A 27,757-nucleotide genomic window follows, 5' to 3' on the forward strand; every position below is an offset into this window, starting at 1 on the left:
TGTGTGTGTGTGTGTGTGTGCGTGCATGTGTGTGTGATCTTGTGTGCATAGGTTTACATGAAGTATGTGTGTTGATACTCCCAGTGGCCAGAAGAGGGCAGTAGATCACTTAGAACTTGAGTGAAGTACTATGCAGGTACTTAGAAAGGAACCCAGGTCCTCTGTAAGAGCAGGATGTGCTCTTAATGATGGAAACATACTTCTCTGTTTATTTACTGTCAGATTCAACCTGCAGAGCAAGGGACTTCAATAATAAAAATAATAAAATAATAAAAGCAATAAAATCTGAACACTTACCATGACTGAGTAGCTTAAGTTAGTTGTTCGCATGAATTAAATCTCAACATATTCTTGGCCTGTCCTAATCTAGGGCTACTTGAAGGCAGAAGCCAGGTCTTACTCAGAGCTATATTATCAGTATCGAACTCTCAGTAAATGATCAAGCAGCATTAGTTGAGGCATTAGGTATTAATTTAGATAAAGCTGAAATTATGAACTCTTTCATCTCAAAACAGTTGTGCTTTTAGACTGTGGATGTAAGGTTGCTATAGTCCTCCTCCATCAACTGTTTTAGGTTTCTCTATGCCTCAGTGTCCACAGCAATAAAAGTGGAAAGTAATGCTGGTCTTTATTTGAGTGTTCTATTTATAGTATGTCTCATTTTAAGTTTTCCATGTGCCCAATGACTTTTAGATGGCATTCTCTTTCTCTTCTCTCAGTTTAATTTTGTTAACATAAAAGGAGAAATCTCTAAGCACTTTAAAAATTACCAAATTTTCCAAATATCTTAAAATTTTGTAAGGTTTCCTCATTGACAGTGATATTTTGTATGCATAAAACTTGTGAGGGCTAGAACAAACTCTGCCTGGGCTTAGCAAAATCAGGGTCATTGTTTTATGTAATTATCAAACTAATCTGCCCAACTTTGTCATTAGCTTCATCACTTGAAAGTTTTCTCTTTCACTTCAAACAAAATCAAGTAGAGGAAACAAAATGTAGAGGAAAACAAAATCATAATGTTTGCAACAAGTAGGATATTCAAGAGGAGTTTCTATTTTAAAAGCATCTTCTATAGTCAGTTTATGTCACATGCAAATTTAAAGGGAGAATTTCTGCTTCCTTGGAAAAACTAGATCCCCACGGTGCTTTCTTTCAACTTCTCTGCATGGTCTTATGGATTTTCAAATCAGCTCCATAGAGTTTCTAAACATGGCAAAGCAGGAATTCATGCTCTGATCCTGTATTCAACAGCATAGAATACAAATCAATGTAAGATAGTGACACCTTTGCAAAAGGTATGAAGAGAAGCAACAGAATAGCTTGACTAGTCCCCATATACATGCTAGCAACTGTGCTTGTGCAAACATTGGTACCTCAATATCTGACTCTTAAACAGTGTCATATGGTCTTATAAAACTATTAATTACTGAGAGATAGATGTGAGAAATATGACTTAGAGAAGACAATATCCCAGACTATATTCTCATAAGAAGAATATCTATGTATTTGATGTTAAATGTTAGATTATTTCTAATTGATTCTACCAGGCTGCATTATAACTATTTAATAAATATCCCTATTACCCAAATTTGCTTGTATCAGTTGTCATGGATTAGAAGTAAATTTTGAAGTATTAGAAATAAACCAGTAACCGTTCTAAAATATCACTACCTTTTCTTTTTGCAAACACTATTTTGACTATATGTATATGTATGATCTTATAAAGATAGATATATATCATATTTGTATATATGATACATATATATGACACACACAAACACACACACACACATATATATATATATATATATATGACACACACAAACACACACACACACACACACATATATATTCTACTTACAGAATATATATATATATATATTCTACTTACAGAATTTTGTTTTGTCAGTACATTACTAGCAATTCTAAAAGCTGTGCATAGTGAAGGTTTGGCTCATGAGTCCTCCAACACTATATCCTTTAGAAATATCACAGTAGATGTCAAATAAGCAATGGTAGAACAATGGTTATAAAGACAAGAAAGCAGTGTTAGAGTCAGTTCAGCTCTGCATTCTTTCAAACCCAAGAGAGGAAGGTCTTATGTAAAATGAAGATTTCTACTTTCAGTGCTGGACTGGGCTATATCTCTTGCTCAAATAAGGTTTGATTTAAAGATTAATTTTATTCTGACACTAGCCTACAATCCATATACCCAGCGATTTAGATATAAAGGAAACAATTAAGGGAGACACATGGATCTCCCAGGAACGGGGAAACAGAATAGATTTTTTGGGTGGACTGGGAGTGGGTGAGGACAGGAATGGGAGGATTAGGTGGGGAAGGGCAGAGAGAGTTGAGAGTGGGAATGTAAGAAGAGACAACTGGAATTGAGAGCCATTTAAGGGATGATATCAAAACTTAGTGTTTTGTTCCTAAAACATATGAAGTACATCTTAATAGACTCTCCTAATAGGGCACACAGAATCACATTTGGCTATTTCTTGTCACCAAACAAGGCTCCCAGTACTGAGACTGGGTTGCACTCAATGAAATCCCCTGTGGGGGGAGGGGGCAGCCCAGGCAGGGGATGTTGTTTCTTGTCAGTCCTTCTTGAGGCAGCGGAGGGGGAAGAGGTTGGCGGAGGGTAAGACTTGCTCTTACATGAGATTCAGGGGTAAGAACTTTGTCTCAGGAGATATTTAGGGTTGCTGTATAAAAAAAAGTTTACTTATCTAAGTCTAAGTTACTATGCTACTGTAGCTGACCTGCCCTCTGTGATTCTCAGAGGCCAGAAACTGTCATTTCTGGCACTTAGTACCTCTTCCTAAAAACAGCAAAGGATTAAATAAATAGCCTTTGTGTTATCACAGCAGTAATTGTGGGGCTCTAACTTTCAACCTGCTGCTCAGAAGTCCCAGGAAGAATAAGACACTTAGAAGTGGTTATAGCCCAGGAATGGTGGTGCATGCCTTTAATCCTAGCACTCTGGAGGCAGGGCCAGGCGGATTTCAGAGTTCAAGGCCGGCCTGTTCTACAGAGTGAGTTCCAGGACAGCCAGGACTACACAGAGAAACCCTGTCTCGAAAAACCAAAAAAGAAGAGAAGAAGAAGAAGAAGAAGAAGAAGAAGAAGAAGAAGAAGAAGAAGAAGAAGAAGTTATAGCATTTATTACCAAGTACTTAAAAGTTTCCTATGAAAGCTATCTAAGGGGAAAAGCAGAAAGGTCCTAAGTGGGGAAAAGAAAAATTCTTCTAAGTGGGGAAAGGGAAAAAAAATTCTAGTAAGGGAAAAATTCTCCTAGGTGGGGAAAAGGAAAAGAGAGAGACTTCTCTTTGTCTTCAGTGCTTATGCATCTTTCAGAATACATGGTCACGTTACAAACTTCATCACAAGTTCACACAAAAAATCAAATCATAAATTAAAATAGAAATTTACAACAAAGAACATTTACATGCATATCAATTAGGAGTGATTATCTGGCTAAACATCCATCACCTGTCTAGCTCCACAGGTTCACTGAAGGTGTAAAACCATAACTAAGTTATTAGTGAAGTTTTGTATAGATAAACCCAGTCAATATTTTATCTTCTGTCCTAGCACCTATTATAAGTCATTAATTCCCTTTTTATGACCTTTGGTTAACTGTTTTACAACCTGTTGGAATGTGCTCTGAGTAGGAGAAAGTCTGGTTGCTATCTGAGAGCAATTAACTGGTGACACTTGGGATGCTGGCAGAATTCTCATTGCAGTTTTGACTATCAGAAAGGAACCTAATAGCAGTTATAATAGCATTATAAAAGAGATTAATGACCACTGATATAATTTTAGGAATTCTTATGGGATCATCATTAAGACTTAGGAAGTCATCTGTTTGTCTATATAGCATCACTACAAGACAGTACATTTTTGTGGACCTACAGAGATCTGCTCCAAAGGGGTATGCTATTGCTTAGTGATTGTTATATATGTTTAATAGTAACAAGAAAAGCATATTAATAGCAGTAATCATTCCTAAAATAAATCCCTTACATCTTTGCTGAATAAGGATGCACCTGTCTCAGATTATATAATAATCCAAGGCAGGCCATTTCAGAATGATAACCTGCTAGTCATTAGCTTGTCCCTTTATGACTTCTGGCAATCCAAAAAACACCACAAGGTGTTGTCAAGACAATAGGTTTCTTCCACAAACTGACACCCTGGTCACATTGCCAAGTACAACTTCTACGCAACTCACTGAATATAGAAAAGTCTAACTGCTGTTTACAGGGAGACTTGACACCTATATCAAGAGAAGAGTAAAGAGAAAAGAGAAAAGTAAACACAAACCCAGCCACAAAACCTTTGACCTACAATCTGTCCTGCAAGCAAGGTATGATAGGACAATTGTGGCACAAAGATTGTGGGAACAAACCAATGTCTGATTTGACTTGAGACTCACTCTACAAGATAGAACCCATGTCTGACACTGTTTGTGTGATAAGAATCAGAGGATAGATAACCCAGAGACTAGTCAGAAAAAGAAGAAGAAGAAGAAGAAGAAGAAGAAGAGGAGGAGGAGGAGGAGGAGGAGGAGGAGGAGGAGGAGGGAGATCAATAAATCACAAAGTGATAAAATATTTCTATATGATGTTTTTCTATGCTCATAGATCGGTGTCTTATTTAGTTATCCTCACAGAAGCTTGCTCTTGTAGCAGATAAAAACAGATTCACAGACCCATGGTCAGACAATATATATAGAGAGAATACTTGAAACACATAGCTTTAAATGGGATGTCTCAATAAAATCTCTCCCCTCAACATTCACAGAACCTCATTGAAAAGAGGGCAGAAAGATACCAAGAGCTAGAGGATATGGAAGATACCATGAGAACAAGGCCCTTTGAATCAGTTGACCAAGACTCATATGAGCTCAGAGACAAAAGCAGCATGCACAAGCCCTATAGGATTCTGTACCAGATCCTCTGCATATACACTATAGCTTTCAGCCTAGCTTCCTTCCTTCCTTCCTTCCTTCCTTCCTTCCTTCCTTCCTTCCTTCCTTTCTTTCTTTCTTTCTTTCTTTCTTTCTTTCTTTCTTTCTTTCTTTCTTTCTAATTCGCTTTACAATCCACTCACTACATCCACTTCTGGTTACTACCTCCCACAATCCTTCCCCATAGTCCCCCTCCTCTGAGAGGATGATATCATCATTCCCTTTTGGTATCATCCTACCCTGACATATTAAGTCTCTGTGGAGCTAGGCTCAGTTTACTATTTTTAAGGGAACTCTTGAACTTGTTAACAAGTTGTTCTCTGATTCCTGTGTCTGTTCTTGGGCCTCTTTTCCTTCTGTTAGGTAGTCTTTTCTAGCCTTGATATAATGAATTTTGTTTTATCTTATTATATTTTGTCAAAAATGAACAAGTGGAAAGCTAAAAAAAAAGGTGTATTTTCTGTGTTTGTGGGGGTGGGGTGGGGTGGGGTGGGGTACTGGGAGCTGGAAGTTCAGCCACGTGTACTAGAAATTACATCCTGCCCCTATGGCAGCACAGCAAGCACTCTCAACCACTGAACCATATGATTCATCTTTCTAGACCCCCAGTGTTAACCATTTTGCCTAGTCACCCCAACAGTCCAAATTGAAAACTGGCTAAATGAAGCAGCTTGTGTTGTGTGCTTTTTCTTCTGTTTTTCTTTTTCCTAGACCCCAAGCTTTGGCCTTTCTACTCTTTAAATACCTATTTGCTGTCAGGTCTCTGTCTCAGAATATACTACTTTAGGAAGTCACAATAAATATTATTCAGCAATTCTATGTTGAATTCTTCAACTCTGCATCCATTCATGGCAGGATTGTGCTGCATATGGAGCCATTCTTTTCTTACACTAACCTTTTAGACTTCCCTACTTCTGTAGACTGTAAGGAAAAGATCCAGAAGTCACACACATGTGAATAAGAATTAAGAGTTTGGATACTGACATTACTGCATCCAGGTAGATGAAGATTAGACACTGTGGCCTCTTAACACTGTTGAAGTCAACAAAAATAGAGCAATACTGCAAATCAAATGCAGTGTGTGTTGGGAAGGAATAAAAAAGTTCTTGGCTATTTTTGTCCTTTTAATTTGTCACCTCTAATCCCAATACAGCCTTATAGTTTGAGTGTAGGGCAAGACCTAAGTGAGCCAGGAACTCTGGTGGCACTTTCCAGATAAGAACATTTTTTTTGATTCAGGAAGAAAAATGCAAGGAAAAAGAAAACTAAAAGCTTCCCAAGCAGAGCGGTAGCTGCAGTTGCCAGGACAGGATGCTGGTCCCAAAGGAATATGTCCTGTAAAGGTGCATGAGGAACAAGAGCCACCCATTCATTCTTTTAACTCCCAGATGCGAGGCTATCCTCATCTCTCTCATCAAAAGACCACCAAGCATTCTATCTCTGCTTCTTCCTAAAATGACACTTGTCCAGACTTTAGGTGCAAATCTTGAAACTCTTTGGGGTGGCGTTTGGATAAATACATATTTATGCTTTCATGGGAGCAGTTTGGCATGCAAAGTGGAAATAAAGACACACAACTGGAATATAAAAATAATGATCTCCCGTGATAAAATGAAGCCTGATTCTTCAGCCCTTGAATCACATATTTCTTAGAAGAATTGAAGATGTCCCCAAATCATATAAATTTGTAAATTCAAACCACGCAGGCATGATTGAGTTGTAAATTTCACCAATTCTATAATGAATGTAATCATCTGTAACTATATAGAATGATCAGACTTTGAGGATACAAATGGCTTTTGACGGTGTTTACTGGCTCTTGATGTCTACTCATCAAAGTGGATTTGCATGGTGTAGATCCTGACTTTGGGCGAGAAGCTTGTCTGTGTTTCTGTTTACAAACTCATGAAATCTGCTGATTGCAACCAAAGGAATTATGTCCCATTTTCAGTCACTTCTTAAAGCATGGGGTCAACACTTAAATATAACCCATGTGACATTATCCCTAGTCAGTGGTATAACTTATGTCAGCAACATGAAATTAGGTCATGAATCACAGTGCTTCTCCATACACTGTATCCATTGACAGAGCCCAGCCTCAAGGTCTGAATTTTAAGGTAAAGTTGATTTTTCACTCAACTAAGATTTTAGAGGAAAGATTCTGTTTTTAACTATACAATTAAAAAGATAGAAAGAGGTATATTTGCATATCTGTGCACACATACATATACTCATACACATATCTGTGCACACATGAGTATGTTTGCTTGTATGTATGTATGTATGTGTGTGTATGTATCACACACGTAAAAACACAGAAAGCAACTCAATGGAACAATAACTAAAAAACCAATTGCTTCCTGAATCTTCATATTCTAGTTTGCTTCATTTTGTTTAAAAATGTTTAGTCTGAGCATGGTGGTTCACTCATTTAATATAAGCACTCATAGGGAAGAAACATAAGCAGATGAATCTTTGTAAATTTGAGGCTAGCCTTGTCTACAAAGCAAGTTCCATGCCAGACAGTACGACACAGTAAGATCCTCTCTCAAAATAAAATAAATAAAGCAAAAATGTCTAGAGTGATGACTCAGCACTAAAGATCATTGAGGAGTCTAGTTTTATGTCAATCTGTCACAAGTTATTGTCACTCAAGAGGAGGGAACCTTGATGAGAAAATGCCTCCACTATAGATAATTTTCTCAATTAGTGATTAATGGGTCAGGAGCATCTCAGTGTGGCTTGTGCCACCACTGGGATAATGGTCCTGGGTTCTATAAGAAAGCAGGTTGAGCAATCCATTAGGAACTAGCTAGTAAGTAGCAATTCTTCACGGTCTTTATTTCAGCTCCTGCCTCTTGGCTCTTGCCATCTTTGAGTTCCAGTCCTGAATTCATTCAATGATGAGCAATGATGTAGAATAAGCCAAAAAAAAAATGCCTTTCTCCCCAAGTTAACTTCAGTTGTGTTGTTTCATCTCAACAATTCTAACCAAAACTAAGACAAGCATCTAACAGACTTAAATTTACTTCCCAGTACCCAAACCCTGGTAATTTCAGCTCCATATACATTAAAACATCTTTTACCTCATACTCTTTAAAACATTTTTATCCACATGCATGTATACACCCTTACACAAACATGCATATTCATAATTAGAGCTAGAGACAACTCCTGTAAAAATACTTAGTAAGAGCACCAGGCTTTTGATTGCTGGTCCCATGATCTTCTCTGAACCTCAGTCAAAAGATTAATGCCTTATTGGTGCTGGTGTATATAATAAAAGTTTTTTGAAGAACACACTTGAACACGTCGTACAAATTTGGCTCAGATATCATGTAGTATTAAAAAATGAAAGAAAGAAGAACTATGCCTGGGGTGGTTCATTTGGAAGGAAGTGTGTGGTAATATACAAACAAAGGTAGAAAGCACATAAATACCATATTCTAGCATGACATTTTATTTTCTGATGTTACACACACACACACACACACACACACACATCTCAAGCCTAACAAAGCTTCATTTGTCCAAACATAAATATTTTTCTAGTTATTTTTATTTTTTACTGGCTGATGAATTCCACATAATAATTGACAGTTTTCTGTCACTGCTGGTTTCTCTGCTTCAAAAGATCTAATCTGTTCAAAGGAAGATAATTGCAGAGTAGTTGAGATAAAAAAACAAAAAAACAAAAATAGGCCTGCATCTCACCACTGTTGTGAGCCTCCAGCTGGGAGGCTGAGTTCACAGCCACCTTGCATAGAGAACAGTAAAGCAGCCTCTTCGCCTTTTCTTCCTCAGTCTCCGTGGAAGGACTTGAGTTGTTGCCAGTGGCTGCTGCTGCTGTGGGGCTTTTTTCCACTTTAGAGGTGATCTCAGTTGTTACTGCACTGCTCTTGCGCATTTCGACACTTCTTGGTATTATGTGTGTCCCTGTGGCACTGTCTGTATTCAAAACAGCACAGGACAAAGAGTTAGGAAAGCATGGCATCATCATTAGCTACTTAAAGGCACATTAGTGATGCTACATTCTGCTAATAATGATAATAGCTCGGCTGCAATGTCTGTCACCTGTGAATTAATCCTGACATCTGTTACAAATGATCGATATTAATTTTACACATTAAATAAAAGTTAGACAATGCTTCACAATATCTACAAGTATGAGTAGAAACTATTCTGTGGGAAAATAGGCATGACACAAATTTCCCTGAACACACTGCCTCCATGGAGTAATTTTGATGGTATGTTAAAGTCTTACCATAGCATTACTATGAAGGTGTGTTAAAAATTTAATAGAGGCAGAAGATAAGTGTTCTTAACTGTTTTCCTTTTTCTTAGTCCGGTCTTCCTATTTTCCTAAGACATTTATTTCTGTATATAAACATATACATAAATAAGTACTATAAATGATATCATTCATCTTTTGGTACACATTCAGAAAAAAATATACAGCATGCTGGTGTCAAATTGCTCTGATTATTTCAGCAGCTCATTGATAACATGGCTGTACTTGTAAAGAATTGTATAGCTCAATACCCAATATCAAAATCACTGATATAAACACAAGTGGAACTTTAGTGTGAATATTTATTAAAGGTATACTGTGTTCAGGATGTATGCAGGGATTCATGGCAGGTATATTCAGTCAATATACACTACTCTCAAGGCATCCGAGGCTTGTTACACTGTGTTAGTGTTTCAACAAGTTAATGTCCATGAAAATGTTGATGTGCTGTAACCAAACAAGCCTTTGGCTCCAAAGTCTGCTATTAAATTTAGAGAGATCAATCTTCAAAGTGCAATTATCTCATTCTAACTTCCATCAATGATGTACTGAACTCCTCAAATATATGTCAATCTCTGTATTAACAATGTTCATCATGTTTTATAATCACTTGGAAATAAGATCTGTACTTAGATACTGTTTGTGCTCACATCTTTTCTGCTTCTCAGCTGATTCTTAACCTTTCAGTCTCTCAAACATCCCATTCTGCCTTTCTAGCTGTTCTTAAATTGCCCTTCCACATGTCCTTTTATAGGTTGCCATGGTCTCTGTATCACAGCACACTGAATATTTGAGACTAAATGCTTTCTCCAGTGTATATAAGGGATTGTTTGCAATGGTGTAGGTTTGAGTAAAAACATACTATTATATACATCGTGTATGTGGTATGTGTGTCGAGGGGTGTGTGTGCACGCATAATGGCTAAGATTTACCTCAGATATTGTTTATTTGGTAAAGGGTTTCATTGGTATGAACCCTTAGCTGCCAACTAATGCGGGCTAGCTAGACACGGAACTTCAATGATCTGCTTGTCTCTATTTCTACATAGGTGGGACTATGAAATATTGGCCACCATTTCAGCTATTTTATGTGGGTTCTGGTCAAACACAGGTCCTCATGCTTGCACAGCAGGGACCTGATTGAGCTATCTCTTTAGCTCTCTAAATAATTATTATGAACTCATATTGTAGAAAGGATTATTTCTAAATTATGCGTTTCTTTCTTAGGTATAGGGCTATGAATTGAGGCTGTTTGTCATTCACAAAAAAAAAGGACTTTTAGGTGACTCTTTTTTTTAGGGCTCTGAACCACTGAGTGTCTTTCCAGTCATAAGATGCCCAATTTCTGATTGGCTTCTGTTTGTCCAATATACTTCATTATTCAAAGCTAGACAATAACCCCCAAATATCTCTAAGAATCTAGAAGTAGCATGAAACGAATACCTTTCATATATTTCCATAGCTGTTCACTGTACCCAGTGACTCATTGAAAACTATTATCTCTGAAATTATTACTACCATCCAGTTTACCAAATGCTAATCTTACATAATCTTTAAAACCATTTCATTCAGCCTTGAACTGGGCTAGGAAAATCAATAAGCTCCAGATTTTAAGGAAATGTCCCAGGGCCACACAGTAGAATACATTAGGCAGGGCAAAATATTTCATAAAATGAAGAAATTGAAAATTTCAAAAAAAATTGATGTAAATGGAAATTTTTGTTATGATATTGACAGATCATTGATAAGATCACAAGCAACTGTGAAGTACAATCACTGAATTTATTTGGCCTATGTTCTATGGATAGTGATAATTGTAAACATCATACTTAAACCCAGTGTGAACACAATGTCAAGTCAGAGTGCACTGCTGTGGGTATTTATTGCACGGAATGACCACGGGAAAGGTTTCCCTGATAATGGCTTCCTACTAATAGCATTTCCTCTGGATCAGTATATTTCTTTTATGTACTGACACAGTCCTTATCTTTGGTAAAATTTGTTTGTCAATTATAAAATATAAACATGCTCTTCTAATCCCGATTATAGTTATACTAGTGTATTCTGCATTCAGAGGGTAATGTTCATTTATTCCAAAGACTAAGGTAAAAGGAAAGTCACAAGGTTGGGCTCATAAAACTTATTGAGGTCTTAATATCTTTATGGAGATTCCTCACGAGACAATTTTCTTGAAATTCATGGCTAATTGCTTACCCTCCCACATGTCTGTTTTGTTCCCTATTTTTGACTACATAACTGAGAATGTGTTTATTACTTTTAAGTTTGTGGAAATTTTGAAAAAAAAATACAAAGCTATATCTTGTTAATTTTGAATTTAATTGTATGTCTTGGTTTTATAAACAGAAGATTTCTATACATTGATAAATAGACAAATATATTATCTTATATTTTTCTATGTTTTATAAATTAATCAAAAAATCAATCAATATGTATTCGGTAATAAAATTAGAAAAGATGTTTTCCTATAATATGACTCATTAAATCACCAATTACACATAATTCTTATCTACCCATTAAAAGAATGTTCAGGCTGGTCATGGCTTGTGACATCATATTCTGCCTCTTTGCTGGGAGTTTCTACATACTGCCAATAACAAGCTCAGAGAAGGTAGGGCAAAGTCTGTAACAGAGAAACCACATCAGTCTGAAAGTTTCTCTCGGGGTGTCAGAGCACTGCTGTGTGCAAGATGGGAAAAGAAGGCAAAGTCTGGAATGGATCTCCTCTCAGGGTGCTCAGACACTACTATTCTACTGGCCCAGGAAGGAGGTCAGGAATGGGTGTCCAAGGTCCATGTTTACCCTCAGAACGTCAGACTGCACAGTAGTCAGGGAGGGAAAGTGCAGCACAGGCCTGGCAGAATACAGGTCCAGTAGGGAATAAGTGCCTAGTGTCAAAGGGCAGGAGAAAAGAAAAGACCTTCATTAGGAGTCTTAATCTCATGACTCTTTTAGACAAAGACTTTCCTCATCACAACCTTTAATGAAGCAGATCTCTGAGATGATATAAGCTTGTTCATTCATATTTTTTTATTGGGGGTAGATGTAGACCCATACACTTTATTAAGGGTGAACCAGTAAATATTTTTAGGGGAAAGGTGTGAAAATATCCAAGAAGTGAAGGTCATTGACTGAGGATAAGGCTATCTACATACTTCACTAGCATGGAGAAGAGCTCCACGTGCTATGATACATGACTGCGTGTCTGTGGTTCTCTCAGTTGGGGATGGAAGTTATGTGTTCCAGAGTAGGCACTGGAGACTGGGAGTGGGAAGCTCCACCCCTACCATCTCAGATCTCTGAGATTCCCATGGTTTGACTGTACCACACTTCACCAGTTCTCATGCCTGTCTGGTAGCACAGTCCACGTGCCCTACAGTGACTCACTCAGTGCGAATATTCACTTGTCTCCATTGCCTTATAACCCATGCTAATCCTTGTGCTCCACAAAGTGTGAGGAGAGCACCAGTTCTCTCAAGTTGTCCTCTAACTTACATATGTGTGCCATGACATCATACATACAGGCAGAAAAACTGATAGACAGATGAATGGTTAGATGAATGGATGGACAAACACATACATATACAGTACAGGGACACACACACACACACACACACACACACACACACAAATGTAATAAAAAGAGAAAGAATGTTCAAAGTTGATAAGTTTACCAGCATGTCAGGAGGTAGAAAACTCCCTATGGCCTTCATCTTTGAAACCTACAACCTCTGTCTAGCCTCAGAAAATAAACCTAAAGTTGTATGCACTCTACCTTCCTCTTGACCCATGATCCCCTTTATATTGTCAAGGCTGTCAAGACAGGGGAAGTTTTAGAAACTGTCATACTGCAGGGTGCTCAAAGACACATGGTAACTGAATGAAAGGAAATAGTATTGATGCAAACAAGCAACACCCACACAGAGCACTCCATAAGAACTTGGAATAATGCAATGGCTTTAGGAAGTTGCATATCAGCTTGAGTTCACTAGTTTTAACAAACGTATCATAGCACCATGAAATACTAACAATAAAGAACATTAGGTATAGGGTATGGAGAGTTGTTACATCTATCTGTAAGTTTAACACTTAAAATTAAGTTTATTAAGTGAAATGAAAAGGAGTCACCAACAAAATTGCAGCTACTGTAAGAAGGGCCATCCAGAGCTATAGAACACAGCTTTCAATTTTTTGAACAACAACAACAAAAAAAAATGTTTCAGAGAACTTTCCATGGTCAAGCTTTTTTCCTCAAGCAAATATTTAAACTTGATATTTCATTAGCTCACTTCCAAATTTGAGTCTGACATCTTACTCTGAAATGACTCACGTCTTTAAATGCAATTCTATCAGTATTTTATATTAAGCTGCTAACTTGCATGTTAAACCTCTATGGGTGGCAAGATTCTCAAACACAGATCATGTGCTTACTGATGGAAGAGCTTAGAGAAACACTATAGAAGCCTCAAGCACAGAGTCACAACAGGTTCAACTCTTCATTTGCTCTATTCATTACTGTATTTATTTTTTGCACAAACCAGGCATCTAATAAATATGTATGTAAAGAAATGAAGAAAAACATTGCAAGGCACCTTTTAATGCATTTGGAAGTATTAAGTCATTTAACTCATAAAAGACTGAATACCACACATCATTTTTATACCCAGCTTTCCAAAGAGATTAAGCAATGTAAGAATTTGGAGCTTTCTAGATGATAGATCTGTAGCAGGTAGCACAGTGATCTGCATTGGCAGTGTTTTAGTTGCACTGACCCTGATAAAGTTAGATATTGCAAACGATTTTGAATGAGTCATGAATTACCATGAAATCTAAAAGATAACATCTCAAACATTTGCCTTGAAATGGAAATAATCATATTATAATCTAGTCATGACTGTCTAATCCTGGTTTTATGCTCGGCTCAAATTCCCTCAGAATAACAGAGAAAGAAGAAAGCACTATCTGTTAAATTACCTCTGAGGCAAAATGGTAAGAATCATGGTGGCCTTTAGTATATCTTCACCACCACAAAATACAGAAGACAAGGTGTAAATATTCACTCTTCCCAGTGTTATGCAAAGCTATTCACAGTTCTGTGTATTCACTGTTCAGTCAGTGTCTCTACAAACAGTATATGTGACAGGAAGCTGAAAATATGACTGAGATTCAGGAGGAAGAATGTTAAGAGCTTGTGTTTCTGTGCTGCCTTTTTGCAAGGACCACATAGTAAATATTCATTAATGCTACTGTTACTATTTGGCCTTGCCATCCAAATAGATTACTAATACTTTGTGGAGTGAGGTTTAATTGAGAATGAAAGAATCTATGTAGGTCAGTGTTCAGAGTGGCCCATTTATAGTCCCATATTCCATAAAAACTATCCTAAATACAGTTTATTTAATCTGAAAAGCCTGAATGAGTCTAGAAATTACCCACAATTTGAATTCAGTATAGCAATGCAGAAAATGCATGTTACTCAGACATGCATTCCCCCAGTGTTGGACTTTAGAACCAAGTCTGGAAACACAGCTAGGTCCTACTAACTCCTCATCGGCACAAAGGATTAGTGCTCTCACTATAAAGTATGTATTATGTGTTCCTGTGGATAGAAGACTCTAAATTACCCTGATTTGTTTTTCCTATCACCATGTGATTTTAACTCTCAGTCTTCCTATTAAGCAAATACAGAAATTCTCAAATATGCTATCAAAATAAAATACAGCTTGCAGAAATCCATGAGTTCAATGCTTTCTTTTCCAGCACTGCTTAAAAGTGATACCTAATAGTACACATCTGTAATCCCAGTACTTGGGAAGTAGAGACAGGAAGATCAGAAGTTCAAAATCATTCATGGTTATTTAGGAACTGTCTATTAGATACATGAGACCCTATGTTAAAAAAAAAAAGAAAAAGAAGAAAAGATAACTAAAGATACAAAGTGAGATGAGAGGAAAGAGAGAGAATGAGGGACAAAGGGGAATGAAATAGAAAAGGGGTGTGTTTCATGGCCAAAATGATCAACCCAACTCAGTAACTATTGGCTGCTGAGGAGGACAAACCAGTATTCTTGCTGTATGTGTCCCCAAGTAGGTTGAGCATATTCCAGTCATGTATATGTAGAAGCATTAATTGGACTCAAAGATAATTAAAAGCAAAACATCAATAAATTTGAGAGGAACTTGTGGTAGCAGAATAAGAATGGGAGAGTAGAAGTTGATATAACCAAAATATATTGGAGCTGTATGTGAATTTCTCAAAGAATAAAACAAAATATACTAAAAAGAATCAGATGAGACAGAAGAAATCAGGAAGACCATGAGTTCTAATTCACCTCCCACTGGATAGTAGGACATTGTCTCAAAAATTTCTCTAATAAAAAGTGCTGGATTCAGGCAACTAAGTGTGTTACTCGTGAGAAGTGGAGAGTGAAGGGAATTTGGATCTAGCACAGGAGAGAGGCTGCAGCTCTTGCCAGCATTAGAGAAACAAGTCATCAGAACCTGTCCAGTGTCCCTCTTTAAGAGGGTCCAATAGTTGGCCTGGTATAGATGAAGTATATTTTATATCTTTATACTATACAGCTTTGAAATATCCTTGATCTTTCACAGGATCTCACTAGTATCAACTGAGATGTAACCTAAAAGTAGGTTACTCTGTTATGTAAATATTTCTTACAAACAAGCCAATAGAAGCTGGACATGAAAATGAGTGATGTTGGCAACCTGCACAGACAATGTTAAGAATACGTGCAGCTTTGCCTGATGTTTTGGTAAAAGTCACAAATAAGTTTCATGTAAATTTTCCAAACTATAAATGGCAATGCTTCCATAAACATGAGTTGGAATCCTGAGTTAGCCAGACTGTATGTTCTGGGCCTGTGTGCTTGTGTTGGAAGACACTTTGGGACCCAAGGTGGCTCATGCACTCTACAGTCAAGGAACAGTTACAGGGCTTTACATTGAATTACCTCAGAAAACGGAGGACAGAGATGTTTATTAGATGCTATTACAAGGTCTACTTCTACAGATAACTTTTCCTTTCTCCTCTTTTTGGAATTCACATAGAAGGACAAGCCTAGGGAGAAAGCCTTTATGTGTATGTGCCCCCCTCCCTGCCAGCCTCACTTCATGTTCTTATATTTTCTATGTTGATAACAGAAAGATAAGCAATTAAAGGAAGACTTCATCACATCAAAACCTCAGCTTCTTAATTCCATTCCCTATATGTTTCCTGTTTTAATATACCACAACTAGACCAAAATCTGTTAGGAAAAAGATAATGTTGTTAGATTTGTGATATTAGGCATTTTTCATTTTCTTAATTTGTGTTTCTATCTCTGTCAACTGTTAGACCAAAAACTGACCAGTTGAATAAACAAAGTATTTTTCGCTTCCTGAACTAAGTTTCCACCCTTATTGACTTTCTCCAAATACTTTGAAAATACTTTCATTCTTTACTTCATTGTTTTACAGTGTCTCACTATGACAGGCACAGTGTAAGAAACATTCAAGAACCAAGCACAATTATGTTTCGGTAAATTAGTAAGCCTGGAACTTCCCTTGACATCCTGACCACAGGGACATTTTAAGGGAGATATTGAATCCCACCAGGAGTCTCTGATTCAGCATAGACTGAGTGGGAGCCTGAATGTTTTCTTTCTAACAGTTCACCAGGCATTACTGCAGCTGTGAAAAACATACTTCAAAATCACAAAGGATATGACTGCCAATAAGTTTCTGGCTCAAATTTATTAGTGTCAGCTGTGAAGTTAAATACCACTTAGCAAGCAAGTCACACACTTAAGAAAAGAAAATTGAGAATTGAGTGGGTTAGTGTCCTTGTTTGCCTATGACTGATGGAGTTCAGGGTTATGGGACCTTTTGTGCAAAAATGGACTGTCTGTGTGTCTCAAGAAAGCCAGGACAAATTAATCACCCATGAAATTAATGTTAGAAAAGTAGAAAACAAACAATAAAGTGAGGCTAGAAGAGATGACTCAGGGGTTAAGAGCTCTTGCTGTTTGTCTAGAAGAACACAAAGTTCAGTTCCAAAGCACCCATGTCAGACTGTCTTCAACTATAGATAAACTATATATATATATATGTATATATATATATATACATATATATATATAATATATATTATATTCTAATAATAGCAATAACAAATACAGCTAGCTGTATGAGTGTTTTTTGCAAGTGCACATGTGCACAAGACAAGTATAATTAATGGTACCAAGCACATTATGTGCATTTCTGTCATGAGAAGCAGGTCTTAAAGTAATTGTTATAATCAAGGATATATGAAGACACATTCAGATCTCTTATGCAGAGCCCAATGGATCTTCCATTCAGCAGTAAAACGAAGCATTTTTTCTTTAAACAGGAATGGAGTTTCATCTCCCTAATTAGAGTGTGTTTCTAAGAGAATTCATTTTCTGTTTTCCCTTTTAAAGGCTTCCTTAAATCCAGTTGTTTCATTCTCTCTGAAATGAACCTAAACTAATGTAAGTCAATCATTAGTCTGGCTCAGTCTATCTTTGTGGATCTGGCCATTGGTCACAGAGCTAATAAGCACCAAGATAAATATGAGTGTTTTGTCAGATTCTGTGCTATTTCTACTAATATTAAAAGGAAATAGAAAAGAAAACAATAACAAATAATTAGTGTCTCCTGAAGGAAGTTTACACAACTGGATGCTGTTTTAGCTAAGATTTTTATTACTGTGAAGAGACATCATGAGCACAGCAACTCTTATAAGGAAACATTAAATTGGGGCTGGCTTACAATTCTAAGGTTTAGTCTATTATTGTCATGGTGGGAAGAATGACAGCACAGAGGCAGATAGCACTGCAGAGATAAGTGTTCTACATCTGGATCAGCAGGCAGCAGGAAGAGAGTGAGACTAGACCTAGCTTGAGCATCTGAAACTTCAAAACCCACCCCATTGACACACTTTCTCCAACAAGGTATCCGTCCCAATAATGCCACTCTCTGTAAGTCTATGGGGGTTATTTTCATTCAAACCACCACAGATGTCATGAGATTAGAAAGTAACCCGTTTAAGGCTTCTTAGATATTTTCTCTCAGTAGGACAAAAGAAAAAAAATCATTTGTGGATAGTGATTCCCAAGTTTCAAAAGCTTTTAGAGGTGAAAAAAAGTACCATACATGGTAGTAAGTTCCCATTTTGCTAACCCAGAAGCCTATATATTTGAAGTCTTGAATCCATACCTGGCAAAGTGTCAAGGTTTGCTTTTGCAGCTATAGGACTTGCTAATCATCAGCTTAGAACATATAGCAACAGCATTTTTCCTCTGGCCAAATATTCTAGGGAACGAATAAGAAGGCCTTTGTGTCCTTAACTCATATAATAGCTGTGTATCTCTCAGAAATTATAGCACAACATGCCATGAAGTTGAAAAGATTTGCTGAATGAAACTGAACACAAAGATAGGCGACCTCTTACCTATTTATATTTATATGTAGAGAAGTTAGAAGATGATCATGCCAAGTGACTTAGAATATGCTATAGAAATATAGTCTAGGTAAATATTGAGCAGAATATAAAATTTAAAAATTTCCTCAATAATGATCAGTTCTTCTATGTGGAATGTTCATGAAGATAAGGAAATGTTCTCATAATGGAGAGAGCCTGATGAAATACTTGGTACAGGTATAATTTAGAACATTACCCTAGCTGTTCATAAGCGTTTAGTGCCTGTACAATAGTTACTCATATTTTCCAATTCAGTGCTACAATTTTATGAATTAACTGGGAAGAACAGTTTAACCATCAGAAAGAACCCATAACATAACCAAAGGGCTTATGCCACAGTACACTATGCAGATGGTTGGAGTAAGGCACTCATTAACTTCAGGCTGCTAGAACAGAATTTCCAGAGAGACCATTCCACTTGAGAAATGATGGAATTAGTTACAAACAAAGGCCTTTACAAAGATTAAGAGAATTTTGATTTTTATGGAAACATTTTCAATAATTTTTTAGGGCTTCTATCACTGAAATTTAAAAATAGCTGCTCATTATTATTTTTCTGTTTGATGGATGAGGGAGAAACCAGTATAATTACCTAACAGAACTTGTCCCTTTAACGTAGTTGCCCTATATGTTATATATAATATGTAATATATAATAATAATATATACTATAATATAATATAAAATAATATAATATATACCACAATATATTGTGGTAGCCAAGACATTTATTTTTATTTATTTTTTGCTGCTTTATTTCTAATTCTATACTTCCTCAAACATCAATATTTTTTATTCTTCTTTCACATATTATATCCCAATTGTTCTTTTCCTTCCCTCCCTCTCACCTCTCCTCTACCCCAGTCTTCCCCCATCTGCTTCTCCTCAGAAAAGAGCAGTCCTCCCAGAGACATTAACCAAACACAATATAACAAGCTACAAGAAGAACACATGATTTTTAAACATCAGTACAATCAAAACATTAGGAGAAAATGTGCAACAGGGGAAATAAAAAATACTACTATATTCCAAAAGGATAAAAGATGAAACGTTCCTAGAATTCCTGGAAAGTAAGGGATCACTGGAGTCAAAGTCCCTTTCCCCAGCAAGGAAGCGAAGAAATTTTCTACAGAAACCATATAAATGTAATTTCATGAAATTCCAAGTTTAAAATGGAATTTTTAATTTCCCTCATTAAATATCACATAGTGACTGATCTACTGAAGTATAGAATTCTTTTTAATTTTTCAAAATATAGTCATTAATACTGTATCTCAATTTCAGCACAACACTAAACATTATTAAGCAAACCAACAACAAAAAGTTCTTTTTTTTTTTCTAAATTATGCCAGGAAACTACTTTGACTTACTGTAGGTTTTGTTTAAGAATATTTGTTTGTTAATAGTTAAAATATTATTTTGTATATACAATATTTAATTTGATAGTGTAAATTATTTTTAAAGTATACCTATGTTAATAAGAGTATCATGTCTCAGAGTGAATTTCAAAAGATACATGTGAGCTTTTGGCAACTGATAACTGACTGGTTCCGTCCAGTAGAATGTTAAATATTTTTACAGCCACAAAAGAATAGAAATATATTTCCATGTGACCTAACTTTGCAAGATATGTTAATATTTTTCTTTAATTTCTGCTGTTCAAGTCTTATTTCAGGAATCAAATCATAACATCTTATTAAAGCATATTTGATATAAACCAAAGATCTATCTTTATCTTGAAGTAAAATAACACAGTAAAAATAGCGTTAAAATAATATCCAAGAAAACACTTATATTTTAGGAGTCAGTATTTTTGTTAGGACATATACACAAATACACACACATGTTGTGATTTTGTTGTGATTTTGTTTTGTTTTGTTTTTGAAGTCATAACTGATCTTTATTTGGCCTACTTTGTCCATCAAAGGGATTAATCTATGCTTTATTGTGTTAATTATCATCAGAATAAGTTGATAGCAAATTGTGCTGTTTAAAAATATTTAAAGTAAACTTCTTAGGGTCAGATTCTCTAAATTTGAATTAACACCAGCTGTTGGAGATGGCAGTCTCAGAGACTCCAGAGACAGGAAGGAAACTGGAACAGTGGGTTACTGTGTGAATACATGGGTGAGTGAGAGCACTCATCACCTTCACCTCCTTCTGCTAGACCTGTCTTCTCTTGCTTGCTTGCTGCCAGCCTGTGACCAGTAATGGTGGCTCCTTGCTTTCTTCCGTCTCTGACAGTTCCAGAGCCAAGTCTCCATTTGCTTTTTTTTTTTTAACTTTCAGTATCTGAATGAGGTAATTCAAAGGAGAAACAAAAAGGGAGCTGAGGACACAAATATCTTATGTATTTGTTTCACTATTGTTTGGTTGGTCAGTCGATTTTTGAGACCAGAATGGCCTCGAACTCAAGATCCTTCTGTCAGCCTTAGTTTCCCAAGTGCCAAGTGTGCATCACTGTCAGCTTGGCAATATGTATTTTTAATCATCAATTGTTTTCTTTAAAAAAGCAATTATGAAAAGGAAAAGATATTACCTTGATTGACACAATTTGCTTTATAGACCACTTTCTAAAAAAATAGTTTCCTTTTCGTGTTATGGAAGATACATTCTGGTGTGTTCTGCATTCTATGGACATGGTTTAAAGGTAGAATATAAATCAGAGCTTCTACTCTAATAATAGATATGCCTTCCCATCAAGTGTGACTTATTTTGTCTCCTCTAACAGGCTTTTCTTGCCTCAGGAGAAAGCTAGTCCAGGAATACTAGAACTCCAGGCTTGAATGTGTGGAGTTAAATATCTGTGATCTGGGAGTGTGTCAGGCTGAGAACACAGTCAAGCCTGGTACTAGCAAGTGTTCTGCCAAGCAATCAAGATCACAGCCAGGTCCCAACAGCCAATTCATAGTGTTCAAAACACAAGGCAGAGCCAAGAGGCAGGCTGGGCTACAAGAAATAAGGTCTCGGTTATTTGAGGACAGGGTTTAAGACGACAGCAGGCAGACGAGGTGGCGACATTGTCAGTTTATTTTTAGCATGACAACCAGGCCTCTTGGACAGCCCTCATGGCTTCATGGAGGAAAATTTCCATGTTTAACACCTGTCCTCTCCATAGAGGAGGCCAAAGAATGAAGGTAGTATTAGTCCAGATTCTGTGCTTTATGTTTCTGGACTACATAGATCTAGACAGGTCAGCTCCTACCACATTATAATAAAAGAACAAGACAAACAAATAAACATATGTGTATATGTATTCTCTCTGTGAGATTTTAACTTGCTCCCATGACCCACCCCTGGTGGAGGACATTTCTAGAGGAAGTAAATTAGAGATTTTGTCACTTCTTTGTGAAAATAAAAATGAACAGATGAATGAATGAAAAAATGAGTGAATGAATGAATGAATGAATGAAAAGAAACCATGTGTTGGTTAACTCCAGCTAGGGAATCCATTTGTATAATGGAGTCTAGTTCATTAACATTATGACCTTTTAGAAAGATCCAGAGACTGTACCTGCCTAGAGCTGCTTTGTAAAAACATGATGCTTTTGGGCAAAATTATATTTCAGGGTAAAGTCACCTAGATAACTCAAATGAATAATTAATTCAAAGAATTAAAATTCTTGATAGATGCATGGATATTGAAAAGATACTGTATTTTGTTTTGATACAACTTATTTCCATAGAACATGAGATATGTTTGTGTATGTGTGTATAACTGTCAGTGTGAGTATGTATATGTAGTATCAACATGCTATCATTTCAGTAATAACTTCTTACTTAACAGTTCAGAAAATAATCTATTATGACCCAATATTTAGAAGGTAATTTCAAAACCAGCTTCTTTCTTTTCTGTTGACCTGTCAATCATGATAAATAATTGTGTCTAACTAGAGGTTAAATTAACTTCAGTTGAACAAATTTGAATAAGAAATTCCTTGTCCTTGCTTATTAATAGCCAAATGTGTGTAATATTCATCATTTTGCATTATAGTTCATCCAAAGGAATTTGTATTGCATTCTTCTTTCCTTTTTCTCTTTTTGGTTACATATATTAGACAGGATCTCATTCTCCCAGGTTATCCTGGAACTGACTGTGTCACAGGATGATCTTCCTGACTTTCTGCATTTATTACTTACAGGCATGTATCGTAATATTCTGCTAAATTTTTTTCAATTAGGCTTTTTTTCCTCTTTTTGATTGGTTATTTTATTTATTTATATTTCAAATGTTGTCCCTCTTCCCAGTTTCTTCTCCAAAAACCGTCTATCCCATTCCCCTTCCCCTTCCTCAGTGAGGGTGCTCCACCACCCACCCACCTATTCCTGACTTAGCACCTTAGCATTCCCGTACTCTGGGTCTTCAATCCTCCACAGGACCAAGGGGTTGTTACCCTCTCAGTGATGCACACTAAGGCAATACACTGCTACATATCTAGCTACAGCCATGGGTTTCCATATGTATATTCTTTGGTTGATGTTTTAGTCCCTGGGAGCTTTGAGGGAGCTAGTTCGTTGATATTGTTGTTCTTCTTATGGGGTTGCAAACCCATTCAGATCCTTCAGTCCTTCCACTAACTCTTCCATTGAGAGTCCCTTGCTCACTCAGATGGTTGGCTGTGCACATCTACATCTGTATTGGTCAGGGGATAACTATACTAGGCTCCTGTCAGCAAGTGCTTTTTGATATCAGCAATAGTGTCTGGGTTTGGTGTCTGCAGACGGGATGGATCTCTATGTGGGGCAGTCTATGGATGGCCTTTCCTTCAGTCTCTACTACACTCTTTGCCCATGCATTTCTTTTACAGAGGAATCATTCTGGGTTAGATTCTTTTGAGATAGGTGCATGGCCCCATCCCTCAACTGGGGCTGGCTGCACCTATCCACTGGATATGGTCTCTACAGGTTATATCTCCTAATTTGTTGGGTATTTTGGCTTATGTCATTCCCATTGGGTCTTGGGAACCTCTTGCTTCCCTGGCATCTGGGACTTTCTAGTAGTTGCCCCCAGTTCCCTATCCCTCAATGCTACATAACTCCATTCAACTCCTGACCCTCTGTACTTCTCCCTGTCTCTGACCACACCTGCTCTCACTCCACCTTTCTCCTCCCAGTCCCTTATCCTTCTCAGGTGTCCCCCTCCCCCTACCTCCAGTGATTATTTTGTTTCCCTTTCTAAGTAGGACTGAAATGTCCTTACTTTGCTTTTCCTTTTTATTGAGCTTCATATGGTCTGTGAGTTGTGTCATGGGTATTCCAAGCTTTTTGGTTAATATCCATTTATCATTGAGTACAAACCATGTGTGTTCTTTTATGATGAGGTTACTTCATTCAGGATATTTTCTAATTCCATCCAATTGCCTGCAAATTTCATGAAGGCATCGTTTTTAATAGCTGAGTAGCACTCCACTGTGTAAATGTACCACATTTTCTGTACTCATTCCTCCATTGAGGGATATCTTGGTTGTTTCCAGCTTCTGGCTATTACAAATAAGGTTGCTATGAATATAGTGGAGCATGTGTCCTTGTTATATGTTGGAGCATCTTTTGGGTATATGCCCAAAAGTAGTATAGCTGGGTCTTCAGGTCGAACCATTTCCAATTTTCTGAGGAACTGCCAGACTGTTTTTCAGAGTGATTGTGCCAGCTTGCAATCCCACCAGCAATGGATGAGTGTTCCTATTTCTCTACATTCTCACCAGCATCTGTTGTCAACCTGAGATTTTGATCTTAGCTATTCTGACTGGTGTGAAGAAGAATCTCAAGGTCATTTTGATTTGCATTCCCCTGATGACTAAGGATGTTGAACATTTCTTTAGGTGCTTCTTAGCCATCCCAGGTTCCTCAGTTGAGAGTTCTTTGTGTAGCTCCGAACTCCACTTTTAACAGGGTTATTTGGTTCTCTGTAGTCTAACTTCTTGAGTTCTTTGTATATTTTGGATATTAGCCATCTATCAGATGTAGGGTTGGTAAAGATCTTTCCCTAATCTGTACATTGCCATTTACCATATAAACAGTCCCACTACTCCATTACTCCTAATTAAATAGAAAGAGTCATTAAAAGTCTCCCAACCAAAAAAGCACAGGACCAGATGATTTTAGTGCAGAATCCTAATAGACTTTCAAAGAAGACCTATCACCATCACCAATACTTTTCAAACTATTCCACAAATTAGAAGCAGAAGCATCACTATTAAATTTGTTCTATGAAGCCACAATTACACTGATACCCAAATCACACGAAGACCCAACAAAGAAAGAGCATTTCAGATCAATTTACCTTATAAATATCTATACAAAAATATTCAACACATTTAAACAATCATTCACCAAGTTTAAGTAGGCTTCATCCCAGGGATGCAGCAATGGTTCAATACAGGGAAATCCATCAACATAACCCACTATATAAACAGAGGCAAAGGAAAAAAACCCACATAATCATCTTATTAGATGCTGAAAATTCTTTGACAAAATACAATACCAATTCATGCTAAAAGTATTTGAAAGTTCAGGAATTCAAAGCCCATACTTAAACATATTAAAAGCAATATACAGCAAACTGATAGCCAAATTGAACTTAGTGAGAGAAACTTGAAGCAATCTCACTAAAATCTGGAACTAGATAAGGCTGATATAATAGTATACTTAAGTGACCCCCAAAACTACCCCAAAGAACTCCTAGATGGGTTCCATGAGCATAGGAAATCTTTCCATGTTCTGAGGTCTTCTTCAATTTCTTTCTTCAAAAACCATTCTCAACAAAAAGAACTTTGTTGGGGATCACCATCCCTGACCTCAAACTCTACTACAGAGCAATAACAACCGCATGGCACTAGTATAGAGTCAGGTAGGTAGATCAATGGAATAGAATTGAAGACCCAGAAATAAACCCATACGCCTTTGACCACCTGACCTTTGACAAAGAAGCCAAAGCTATTCAGTGGAAAAATGACAGCATATTCATCAAATGGTGCTGGCTCTAGTGACAGTCGACATGTAGAAGAAAATTGATCCATTCTTATCTCCTTGTCCAATGCTCAAGTACAAGTGGATCAAGTACCTCCACATAAAACTATATACACTGAATCTAATAGGAAAGGAAGAGGAAAAGAGCCTCAAACACATTGGCACAGGGGAAAATTTCCTGAACAGAAAGAACACCATTGGCTCAGGCTTTAAGATTAACTATTGACAAATGGGATCTCATAAAATAAAAAGCTTCTGTAAGGCAAAGGACACTGGTAATGAGACAAAACAGCAACCTACAGAAAAGATCATCATACTTTTATTTTTAAAAGATCTTTTATCATCTATAATCCTGAAACTTTTTGTCATAAGTTCAAGGTCAGCAAAAGCTACAGAAAGAAAGCATGTGATATAAACAAAGAAATAGATAAGTAAATGAATGAATAAACAAACAGAAAAATGAAAAATAAGATGACAACTAATTCAATTTGATAAAATAAAAAGAAAGGATGGAAGACAAGACGAAAGGAGGAAAAAGGAAAGGGATGTTAATTTTCATGAACTCATCTGAATAAAAGGATGGGCTAAGGCAATCCGTAGGATTTGCATGCCATATGTTAGTTTCATCTTTGAATTTCTATTAACAAACATGCTCTGATTCTATGGAATGTATATTCTGCTAAGATTTCTGAGGTACGAATGGAAACGTTGCCAACACATCTAGTGTTTGAATTCTGATCATTGGTGGTGTTGATGTATTGGAACATGTGAATGAATGGCAAATGTTGAAGAAATCCAGTCTATTCTGCAAGTTCCCAGCTACAAGACACATTCAGAGCCATGCTAAGATGGAGGTTTCCTTTTCAATTCCTTTAATGACTCACTTAGTTCTAGCTATGACTTTCTCTATATAGCTAGATCCACAACTTTGCTGTCTAGTTTGATGAATGATGATCTTAAATGACATAACTATTACATAAATATGTCATTAGATACAGCAATATGCTCTCTTAAAGATAAACATAAATCATTCCAAAATAATTTGTGATTCAAAATATCAAAAAGCTATAAACCAATGACTTCTGTTTACTTCTTTTTGTTTACAAATACTTTTGTGTAGTCTCTGCTTTAGAACAATGCTTTAAGATAAACAATAGGGCTTTTTAAAATTATTTGCTTTAGTTTATATTTTATTTATATTCATGCATCTTTGTGTGTATTTAGGGAAGTATTCACTGGATTTCTTCTGGAAGGCAATCCAGAAGAAACTCAGTTCCCTTGAAGTTGAAATTAGAAGAGGTTAAGTTCAACCTCTAGGAGGAACAGAAACCAAACTCAGGCCTAATGCTCGAAAAGCAAGTGCTTTGCTGACCCATACTTCTAGGCCCAAAGTTTTTATTTCATAATTGAAAATCTATCACACATATATACCTACTTTCTGGAATAGTATAAATATTAATTACCAAATTCATAATCAGAACCAAAGTTATTTATACATTAATATCACCTGGCAAATAAAATACTATATCTAACCCCAATAAGCACATAGTTAAAATTTTCTATTTCTACAAAAATGTGTCTAAGGTAAATATTTGTTACTAGAAAGTGATATGTATTTTTGAACTGATTTTGTAGCTTGTTTAACAGAACTATATGTCTTAAACATTTAGGTGATGCTATAACATTATAAACTGGATATACTGTGCCAAATTTTTAAATCCTGTTTATTATATTTATAATAACATCTAGCTTTCTATAAATACAATAATGTAAAATAGTAAAATTTCAGAGACATGCTTTAGAACTAGAGTCTAGATAATATCACTTTACAAATAACTATGATGGGCTTTTGTTTATTAGTTCATTTCATGTGAGCAGTGATGTACAGCAATGTGCTCTCCCCTTCAGTTAAAAATAATCAGATGCACATGGAATGATGCTGAGATCGCTTGGCACTCTTCCATAAGTTGAGTTTGGTTCCCAGTACTAACATGCAGATCACAACCTTCTA

The 27,757-nt window shown here is 36.5% G+C and overlaps 1 protein-coding gene across 1 annotated transcript in view; it reads right to left on the reverse strand.

Moving 5' to 3' along the window:
* Positions 1–27,757, reverse strand: part of Znf385d (zinc finger protein 385D) — a 315,456-nt gene that overhangs the window by 9,616 nt on the left and 278,083 nt on the right. The window contains exon 5 of the mRNA XM_028760641.1: positions 8,690–8,923. Within this exon, the coding sequence (XP_028616474.1) occupies positions 8,690–8,923 (234 nt within the window). The remainder of the gene's footprint in view (positions 1–8,689; positions 8,924–27,757) is intronic.

The sequence above is a fragment of the Grammomys surdaster genome, unplaced genomic scaffold (assembly GCF_004785775.1).
Source record: "Grammomys surdaster isolate TR1022 unplaced genomic scaffold, NIH_TR_1.0 126546, whole genome shotgun sequence".
NCBI lineage: Eukaryota > Metazoa > Chordata > Mammalia > Rodentia > Muridae > Grammomys > Grammomys surdaster.